We start from the raw sequence: 11,214 nt of genomic DNA, 5'->3' as shown, positions 1-11,214 counted from the left end.
AAATCTAAATAATGGTTTTGTAAGCTCCCAGCTGTCATCTCGTGAATTATTACGCTAGTTTGTCTTTTCCTTCCTGTTTGATGTCACAACTTTACACTGTGTACAGCTAAAACAGCCACAGTAGAGGTTGGCACCAGTCACAGTATGTGCTTTGACCTTTTGTGATCACAAGTCCTTGTAAGGAGCTTTGATTCCTTCAGATGGACAGTAGAAACAGTAATATGGCACAAACACTGTATTGGTTGAAAATCTTTTTTATTGATATCAACATTTTCTCCCTGAGAGAGAATACAAAAAGACTTTACAAACACAAATGCATACTGTACTCAGTGCTGCACGCTTGTTTTCTGTGAACTTTGTTCACTTCATTTAAAAAATACAAACAAACAAACAAACAGAACAGACACGAAACTATATAAACTAGTGTTGAAAAGACTTGCGCCAGTACCCAACCATTTGCCTGTACCTCAGAATCTGAATAGTATTCCAGTGTTTCAAGTTCATGTGTCAATTCTTCTACACGTTATGGCAGTACTTAAAGAAAACTTAAACTTTGGTGTTTTCTCACCAAAGGCAACAACGTTGCTTCTTCAACTGCATTGTGAGGGTTAAATACAGTTTTACACATTGGTTTGTTTTTCTTCATGTCCATGCTCTATGAACCTGAGGTGAGGCAAGTGGTAAAACAGAAGAGCTTTTCTTCATTTAAAGCAGGAGCATACTTTGTTCCTGCATTGAAGCGTGTTGTATAACCAGGCCTCCCTTTTTGAAAACAGCCTTATGGTCAGCAGACAGTGGCAGGTGTGGTTTTATATCTAAATAGTTCACAACACACACACACACACACACACACACACACACACACACACAAAAGAAGTGCAAGTAAGCAGATTTCTTTACTTCATATCTAAATGCTACACAATGTGCTGCCATTTCTATTTGTGTTGCTTTCCACCTCTTACATTTTGGTGGCATCTTGGGACTCAGTGATTTCTATCACCTCAAAGCCGGGATTGTCTTGTCCTTCTCTGGAGTGGTGATGATGACCCTTGATATTGTGGAAACAATAGGCACAGTGTGCAGTGGCTACTGGCACCACTTTGGAGAAGTTGGAGAAATCGACTCTGTATTTGTTATCCCTGCTCCTTGAGATGATGGGCAAGAAGCTGTAGCCCCACATAATTTCCCGAGGAATATAGGAGGTCCGCACTTGACAAGAAGCACTTGTGGACTCCGCTGTGCCGTCCAGGAAGACGACCAGCTCAAAGTCTTGATTGTGGAGTGTGTCAACTGCAACCTCGAAGAAGGGGCTGCTTTTGTCGATTATGTGATGGAGAGTGAGAGGACAAATAAAGAAGAGGTTGTCCTTCCCAGCATCCACCATAAAATCAATGTTCACCTGATCCATGATTATCGTCTCTCCATCTTGTGTGGTTGTCGTTCTCAGGAGCTTACCGTAGATCTGGCTGCCGATCATCAGACTCTTACGTAGGTTGGCCACTCTGATTGAAAGGCAAAGATAGTCATTTCTGGGGCTAATCACAGCCATTGGACTAAATGAGATGGTTTTAGCTCTCTTTTTAGGTAAAGAGATCTTGGCCATTATAAGACCACACATGAAGCAATTAATAATTGCTCCGAGGACTGACTGGATAGTGACAAGAGCAACAGCACCCGGGCAGTGAGGTGTGAGTGCTCGTACGCCGTACCCAATAGTGGTCTGTGTTTCAAGGGAGTAGAGATATGCTGTGGTGAGTCCTGCAACACCCCAAACACACGGAGTGTGATCTGGTGAGGGGTTTTGCCAGGTCAGATCTCCATTATTACGCACAATCCAGTACCACAGCAGACCGAAAATGAACCAGGTGAGGGTGTGAGTTGCAGTGAAATTGAAGAAAACGAACCGCCACCGGGCCTCCACCAAGGTGGTCCAGAAATCTGCCAGGAAGGCAAAGTGTTTGCTGTACTTGACATTTCCATATTCAATGTTGCAGCGGCCATCTTTGGTCACTAGCCTGGTCCTGTGATTTCTTCTTTCATCCAGATACTTCCTGATTCTTGTGCCTATGGATCCACACATTTTGTTTTTTGTTTTGTTTTGTTTCACGAGTCAGCAGCCTAAAATACAATAAAATAGGAAATGATGTAACGTGGATATGCACAACATGTAAATACGTAATAGCAAATCATTAAACAGTCTCTAGACCAAAGATGCTACGATAATGACAAAAAAATATTGAGAAAAAGAAATATGCTCTGCACTCGTTATAATAAAGAAGAATATAAAACTGACTAATAATCGCTTAGTTTCCTTAATATTGACAAAAAGATATTTTTAGCACACAATTTGAGTTCTATATTCAATTTGAAACATAAAAAATAATGAAATAACATAATTGTAAATGAATAAAACAATCATTCTTGAACTTTAAGAGGCAGATTTTATATTTTATTTCAGGGCATTTTCTACTTTTTGATACCCTGTTGAAAGATTTTACTCCTTGCCCCATGATTAGCTGAGTCTCACTGTAAACTCCCTATGCACAGCCTCAAATGTTCCAAGCTTCCCTGTCCCACAGTAAATTTAATCATCACTGAATGCCTGTAATCCTAAATGCAGCGCTGCAGTGGAGTCCTGACATTAATGAGAAACAAAAGTTTCCACTGAAGCATAACATGTAAGTGTTCCAAATAAACCAAATAATTCGGGAACTTTGGTCCTACGCAAGTGTCTAAACACAAGGATCATCTTTGTTTGCTGAGTTTCAATGTAGCATAACTTAACGTGGCATTAAAATAATTTGAGCAAACCCAGCCAGAAGGGGAACAGCTCACAGGCATAACAATCTTTGACTTTATTCAAGCTTTTAGTTCTCTCATAAGTCTGGTGCTTGATGGATGGTAGCTGGCAGTGTTGGCTGTACAGAGGTTTCCAAATAAGTATGGCCTCTGTTCTTGCCAAGCCATGCAAACAGCCATTTGGATCATGCTGTGCTTGTTAGCAAGTGTGAAGTAGGACAAAAAAGTCAGTACAGCGAGTTTGTTTTTTTGTTTGCAGTCCTCAAAGCTCAAATCGTGACATTTTGCCAAAAGAAATCTGATAATTACACACTGTTGCTTGTTGGCAAGCTTTAATGCTTTTAGAAGCAAACGTAGTCATTTTACACCTAATCATTAGGTCACCATGTTGTCATGCTGTAACAAGATATGTGCTGAAGTAATTTCAAATTATATAGGCTTTTTAATTGCAGATATGATAAGTACAAAAAAACAGGTAGAATCACAATTGAAAACGTGACATAGAAGAGAACTCTTGATATGCGTCCTCATAGCTTTAAATGTACATTAAAACTGCTTGAAGTTTAACATTTAAAGCATAGTATATTAGAAGTTTAGTATATTCAAAGTTTAAATGTAATTCATGTTTGTAAAGCAGTACGTGTACATTTCTGTATTTTATTTTTTCTGTAGTGAAAATTTAGTTCATGGATTTTTTTTTTTGATTGAGCAATTGTTGCTGTGACTGAAATGCTGTAGCAAAAACACTTTCTTAAAGCTACCCATAAAAAAATCATCACTGGTATGTTATGTATGTTTTTTGTCTAATATGTACATTGCTGTGGTAGAAACAAACCAAAAACAGGTCACGAGTGAAGTATCCTTGTTAAACTTCCTTGAAGTAAAAATGTGAAAATTCATACTTTAAAATAAAAGGCCTGAAGCCAAACTCACCGAAGTGAAAAGTTCACGTCGAAAAGTCAGTTTCGTCTCTGTCTTTCTTGCTTCCAGCTGATTGGGACAGTTTAGGCGTGTCCCTCTCTTGTGCTTGCTGATCTGTACCTGAGTGGCTTTATATCGTCCTGTCTCAATGTGCTGGAATCACCCAGGTGATGTTTACGCCCACAGACACATCAAGTGTCCCCACCCCCATCCCCACTTCTGACTCAAAACATACACATGACCAAGCATCCTAAGACACACACCCATGCACATGCTTCCCAAGTTAGAAGAAATACGGTTTATTTCATACATGCTTGGCACCTAGAGCCACCCTGACCTCTGTGCATCACACTTTGTGCCTATTGTGGTGTCAGAGTTCCTCTGAATTCACAGTTTGTTGGTTCTTTTTTGCGGCTTTCGTGCAGTTGCCCTCACATTTCGATATTGTGTGGTGTTGACACCACACGTTTCGTGTTCTGGATGCTGATGACGAAACAGACTGTGTTGCATTATTTACTGTAAACTCTATACACACATAATATTATTGACAGTTTGGGAGGAAAACTTTTCTTTTCTTTTTTTTTTTTGGACAGTGAGACCATTTTCTGTATCTGAAGTTTTTTAACAGGTATATTGTCCATTTAACAAGTAGCGTGTATATTTCACAATTAAGTCATGCACTTTACCAAAAATGACCGCTACAAAAATATGAAATGCACACTGTATGCATAGTGCTAGCACTGTCAATAAAACATCTGCACTCACACTGTTCACAATTCTGAGTTATCATTCTCTAAGCAAAAAACACTTTCCCCTCTTTACTGTTGTGGTAAACCGTTCCATTGTGGTGGAATACAGCAATAAGTGCAACATGTGCATTGCACTGCACCATTAGGTGTGGTGCAAACGCTGCAAGGTCAGCGGTCAGTCAGGAATCAAATGATTTCATCATTCTAAATGCAAAGTCTCTGCTGCAGTCTCAAGTGACAAACTCAAACTTTGCCATGTCGGCTGATTTTGTTATTTTCTTCTTCTTTCTTTTGAATGGCACAAAATTATCACAGTGCTCTAGTTACTGGTCAGCTTTGTGGCTATTTGTCTCACAGTAAAAGAAAACAATGCCAGTTCCTGTCCAGCTTAACTAAAACATTTAGCTGACCAGTGCTTGTTTCTGGATCACTTTTGGAACAAAAGGTTTGAAGTCATTCAGTTTGTGTCTTTGATTTGATCTGTTTGTTGCAGAGTCAGCACATAGAGCCAGACAACCATTCACTTTCACACCGACAGTGTGGAGTTAGGATTGGCTTTAAATTTATGATAATGAACCCCACGCATGTCTTTAGACTGTAGGTAGGAATCTGGAGTATCTGGAGACAAGCTTTGCAGACTGGATTTGAATCCAGGATGTTTGTACTGAGAGGCAACAGTGGTACCACAGAAACACCATGCTGCTCAGTACGGCAAAACATTTATACTGTATTTAAACATATAAAGAAAAGAGTTTTGCGCAGTAGTGTGGATGGAGATCTGACTTTATTTCTTTACTATTTAATAAAGATGAAGTTACAAAGCCTCCTATAAAAAAGTTAAAGTCCATCTATTTCAGCTGGTTTCCCCCTAAAGTTATGTTATGTGTCAGTCCAAGGCCATCATTGTCAAAAAGTGTTGACCTCCTGCTCCTCTAATGGGTGCTGTGCTAAAAAAAAAAAAGCCTATAGGGAAAAAACTGTCACTTTTTGTTCTTACATCTCTGGTGGTACAAGGATTTAGAGATTTTCAAATCTCTGGTGCCTTTTGGTGGCATGATATGAAATATATAAGTGAAACATTTATTATGAAGGTTTAGAGACACCTTCTCCTCTAGCAATGCTGTACCACTGTACCACTGCACAGCAGAAAGTGGCCTTCATAACACAGGAGTCTTTCTTTTTATTGGTCTCATATCACCCTTTGAAATACAAAAAGAAATCAAGGCCAATGAACAATTGTACAGTTTTATTTTTCAGTGGGATGATATTTTAGCATTTTGGTGTCATTTCACATTATACAGTATTTTATTTGTTTTTATTCCTCGCAAGCCTTTGTGCGATTGCAGAGTGGTGAGGTGAGAAAAAAAACAACTTTGAATGAGAGAAGTGATTTAAGCTTATAAAAAAAAGGGGTTTTGTATTTTATTTCCTCTTCACTGAGTTAATTGTTTTCATCTACTAATGCAAGCTGAAGTCCTTTGAATTGTGGGAGGGAAACAGTAAGGCAAGAACATATGAGAAAAGGAAGTCGAGGGAAAAACTGCGTATGCTATCCAATCCCTGTGAACAGATCAAATAATGCCATACCTAAGACACGAGCTTTGATTTCGTACACATTTCTTAGCAATAGGATTAGTGAGGCCTACTGAGAACAAGAACCGAATATTGTTTTTGAAGAGACAATGTTCAGTTCATCCTTACTAGTTGTTCACTTGCCTGAATGATTTCCTTGCTCTATACTACAAATTCTAAATGTTCAAAACAGCAAAAGTTTACACCACTGCAGTACTCGGTGTCCTGTTCTTCAGGTCTTGAGCTAGGACTCTTCCGGTAATAACCATACTTGCTCTGAATTCAACTGAAAACTCTAAATATAAACTATAAACACTCCTAACAAAACCCCATTTGGTTTTATTTTCATCATAATGAAAAATGCTGTTTGTGGTGTTTCAGTCAGTCAATGTGACATATCAAGAAATCAAGAGAGATCCCAAGAAATGTATAAGATTTCTCTTTAGCGTGAGAATACACTAACAAACAAGTGTTGCATAAGATAATGGAAGATTGTGGAAGGAAGCAAGCCAACAAAAACTCTTTAAATAGTTTTGTTATGTCAGTCCATGCATGTAGCGCAGACAGAAACCGATACTAAAATGCAATCTATTTAGGCTCTTCAATCGGAGACTAAATATGAAAAGCTTTTATGACAACAAATATTTCCCCAAAACTTAGATTCTAATATTCCAGTTCAGAGGCCATAGTAGTCTGGTTTTAAGGATCTTTCTGTTTGCAAATGCTAAACTTCTTACAGAAGAGCAATATAGGAATTATTGCCTGCTATACCCATTATCACCACATAGTGTCACTGTGTCAGGGCAGTGCAGTGGTGTCTATAAAAGGATCATTCACTTTCTCTTCACCCAGTTAAAAGTGTAAAACAGCAAAACAGGATTTATGATTTGAACAGTCATGGATGCAAAAGACTACATTTAAAGATGTTCTAACGGTGTTGATACATTGTGATACAATTACAGCAGTTTGCTTCTATAGTGAAATATTACAGCACAACTCCAATTTTAAAAAGTAAAATGTAAAATATAAATAACAGACTGCAGGGATTTACAAATCCCACAAACCCATATATCTTGTTTTTTCAGCAGAACATAGAAGCACATGACATGTTAAAACTGTGACTTTTATGGAAAATACTAGCTTAATTTGAGTTTAATGGCAACAACACATCTAAAAAAAATGGAACGGGGGAGACAAAAAGGCTGTAAAAAGAAACAAGTGGGGCAACATTTGACAAATAATTAGGTTAACTGGGTATAAAAAATCTTAGAGAGCCAGAGTTTGTCAAAAGGAAAGATGGGCAAAGATGTACAAAGCCACAAAAAAAAATTAGAGTCATGTTCTTTAATTTAAAACTGCAAATACAGTGAAAATCTCATAGTACACAGAATCTGGAGAAAACTGTGGGCAAGCAACAAGGCTGAAAATCAACAGTGGATGCCCGTGATCTTCGGGTCCTCGGACGACACAGCATTAAATTCAGGCATGGAAATCACTGCATGGGCTCAGGAACAGTTCCAGAAATCAGTGTCTGTGAACATAGTTCAGGGTACCATCCACGAAATTCAGGGTACAGTTCTGTCATGTAAAGAAGAAGCCATATGTGAACATATGAATGCCATCACCCTCTCTGGGCCAAAACTAATTTAAAATGGAATTAGTGGAAAACTGCTCTGTGGTTGAACAGGTTGAAATTTGAAATTCTTTTCTGGAATACATGGACATTGTGTCCTCCAGAATAAAGAGGAGTGGGACCAGCACTCACTTCAAAAGCCTGCATCTCTGGTGGTAGAAAGGAGAATTAGCTTGCATGGAATTGGCAGCTTGAACATCAGGAAAGGCTGCAACAGTGCAGAAAGGCACATATATGTTATAGCATAGCATATGCCCATCAAGATGGCCTTGAAATGAGAGCAACACTACAATTCAATTCAACATGACCCATTTTTTTTCTTAAAATGGTTCATTTTCTTAGTTCAAGCATTTGATATGTTGTCTATGTTCCGTTAAGGATAAAATATGTAAGGTTTTCAGATCATTACACTTTGTTTTTATTTTCATTTTCCACTGCACCCCAACTCTTTTTGGAATTGTGGTTGTAATTCTAAAAAGTCACTGACTGCTATTATGTTGCCAATAAAAATAATAGGATCAATGCGCCTTTAGGAAGCAGTCCAAGCTTTGTTCACACATAAAACAAGAGCAGTGGGCTGACTTAAGCTTCACATTTATATTATTTACAATTTAATACTAAATGATTTAATACCAAAAGTTTGCTTGCCTTTAAAAATTGTATATAACTAAAAACAATTCACTGACAGTCACCTAAATATTTCTTTATAAAATGATGTGAGCTAGAGAACTAGACAATGTTGAGTAAGTAGGACAAATTGTTTGATAATTTACACATTACTGATACCAAGCATATCTTTCTTCTCCATGCAGTGACTGGTTTGTCATAATATGAAATTCCAACCTACAGCTTTGCCCCTAAGTTTTGTAGTGCAAAATTAAAAAACAAACAAACAAAAAACACTTGTTTCAAGTATAGATATATAACATAGATGGAAGTATAAGGCCATGTTAGTCTTTGAATTCAGGTGTCCCCAGTCCCATTGCCCTGCCATTCACTTTGTCTTTTCAGACATTTGTGACATTGTGTGGATTGTTCTAAAGAGCTCACTGAATTCAAGCCGGGTACTATAATAGAATACCAGCATCAACTGTAAGCAGTATTATTGCAGAATGGAACTGTTTACGAACCGCAGAAACTCAGTCATGTGGGGTTGCAGAGTGGTTAGACACATCGCTGAAAGTTGCTGAAACAGCTGAAACCTCCTCTGGCATTAACATTAGCATGAAACCTGTACTATGGGAGCTTCATATCATGGGTTTCCATGGCCGAGCAGCTCCTGGAGGTGTAATTTCCATTTGGCCATACAGTGTATGAGACTATAGCAGTAAAAATCATAGCAGCTTCAAACTTCAGAAATCCTGCTAAGATAAGATAAGATAAGATAAGATAAGATAAGATAAGATAAGATAAGATAAGATAAGATAAGATAAGATAAGATAAGATAAGATAAGATAAGATAACCTTTATTAGTCCCACACGTGGGAAACTATTCAGTGCTCTGTATTATGCCCTCCTACTATATTTTTTTCCTGGCTGGCCTCTGATTTTTCATTCCCACTGTGTTCCGGGTTGATGGTAACAATGCACTTCATCGTTGTGCCATAAGCTCTGACAAGAGGATCAATCAGAGCTAATGAAGCCTAGGAGGAGGTGAGAGAAGTGTAAGAGGGACGGCGCCGAAGGGGGACTTGGTGGGAATGTGAGGATGGAGGCGGGTGTGGCGGTGCCAAGGATGCAGTGAGGGGGATTAAGAAAAATGGCACTTCCACCAGTTCTTTTCCATTTCCTCACTTCCTGTGGAATAACACACACCGTTATCTGTGGACCACAATCTGCTGACCTATGATACTATCATTACATTGCAGAGAAATGGGCATTGCCGACATTTCTACATCGTACATTTCCCTTTTGCAATCTCTACTATTTGTAAAGATTTAAACCGCAGCTTACCCAGTGCTTGCTATCCTCATATATTTTTCATTTTGTAGGAGGGAAATCAAGAATAACTGCATTGAAAAGAGGAGATACCACGCGTTTTTTTCATATGGAAATTTCTGCACTGATGGATATTAAATCAGACTGGAAGCATACATGACACTTAACAACATTTGTATTATGCTTCTTTATCCTGCAGTTCACCTTAGCAGGATAACCATTTCATGCTTCTAATGGATTATTTATTACAGGAACAACAAAGAGCCTATTATACTGCACCCCCCTTAAGCATCATACAAATGGGTGTACAATATACACAGGTTTCCTTCAAGCACTTGTAATAGCAAAATGTGCTAGGAAGCTTTATTAATGTATGATGTGTGGTTGTGATATGTGTAAAGTCAACTGCAGGGATTTCTCCACAGCATGAAGTGGAGAAGTAATAAGGTGGAAGGGGGTTCAAGCTTTGATCAGTCGTGTAACCTCAGGAGGGGAAATAATTAAACATGCCCCAGATCTGAACAACTCAAAGCCACGCGGGGCTCATCCACAGCCGGGATCGGCACAGCTGTTGCTGAAGGACCTGAATTATTACAATTAAAATCACCAACATTTCATTATTACCGTCGAGCTTAGCGCCGCTAACCCTGAGTACAGTCCAGAACTCATAACCCTCGGCCAAATCCCAAGTTCCTCATTATTGCAGCTTCGCTCATTGATGTCCCATAATCCGCTGTCATCGCTTCCCCAGTCGGTGAATCCTGGGAAACAGAAACAAGAGTCTATCCTGGTGACAGGAAGTGGTGGGTGGGGGGTGATGTGCAGAAAAAAAAGGGGGGGGGGGGCTGCAGAGTCATAAATATCCTCCCAAACTCAGTGTAGGATGTACGAGAAGAGCCTTTCTGGTAATAGCTGCTTCTGTTGCTCCTCCCCTACTTATCATCATCTCCTTATCTTTCTTTCTCTCTGCTCTCATTTTCATCTTTCGTCGTCTGTTAAGTGGAGAGCGCACATTCAGTTTTCTGTATGTCATGCTAATAACATCTCAGTGTCAAGCATCCACCTCTCTGCCCGCAGCCTGATGGGTATCATATTTTGTGTACATATTACCCTGGTAACAAAATTTGAAATATGATCAATGAATATCTACATGGATGTATTTGAATAAACTCCACACTGATCATTGCCCCATGAGCTCAGTGACCATCAGCGTGGCTGATGTGACTGCATGAGACTATAGTTTCAGTTTGGTTTATACAGGCATCCTTTATTCTACGTTAGGTGCTAGTGTGTGACTTGAAAACTGAACTTCTAGGTCCAAAGGGTCCTTTTCACTCTTTTTAGCACCTCCTTCACCTCTGTCTCGTATGTTTTGGTTCTTTTTTCCCTTTTCAGCTCTTATTTGTCTTGATCCAGCTATTTTTTGTATGAGATCTCTTTTCACTGTTTCTACTTTTTTATGTCTCTCTCAACCCCTCAGGGTGTTTTTTCAACTGCAGTTCTAGAGCAATTGATTATACCACACTACTGTACATGACTGCTCTTTCCCTGTCTGCAGCCAAACACACACACATACACCACCCTCATCTGACTTTGCCTCCC

At 39.0% G+C, this 11,214-nt stretch overlaps 1 protein-coding gene across 1 annotated transcript; it reads right to left on the bottom strand.

Annotated features, from left to right (window-relative positions):
- Nucleotides 1-238: 238 nt before the first annotated feature.
- Nucleotides 239-3,874, bottom strand: kcnj1a.1 (potassium inwardly rectifying channel subfamily J member 1a, tandem duplicate 1). Its single transcript, XM_005927288.2, has 2 exons — nucleotides 3,733-3,874; nucleotides 239-2,118 (listed from the first exon to the last, which is right to left on the bottom strand). The coding sequence occupies exon 2, from the start codon at nucleotides 2,078-2,080 to the stop codon at nucleotides 959-961; it is 1,122 nt and encodes a 373-aa protein (XP_005927350.1). The 5' UTR covers nucleotides 2,081-2,118; nucleotides 3,733-3,874; the 3' UTR covers nucleotides 239-958.
- Nucleotides 3,875-11,214: the final 7,340 nt, after the last annotated feature.

The sequence above is a fragment of the Haplochromis burtoni genome, unplaced genomic scaffold (assembly GCF_018398535.1).
Source record: "Haplochromis burtoni strain Fernald_Lab_line unplaced genomic scaffold, NCSU_Asbu1 Contig_88, whole genome shotgun sequence".
NCBI classification, from domain to species: domain Eukaryota; kingdom Metazoa; phylum Chordata; class Actinopteri; order Cichliformes; family Cichlidae; genus Haplochromis; species Haplochromis burtoni.
This window is presented reverse-complemented; position numbering and strand designations above follow the sequence as displayed.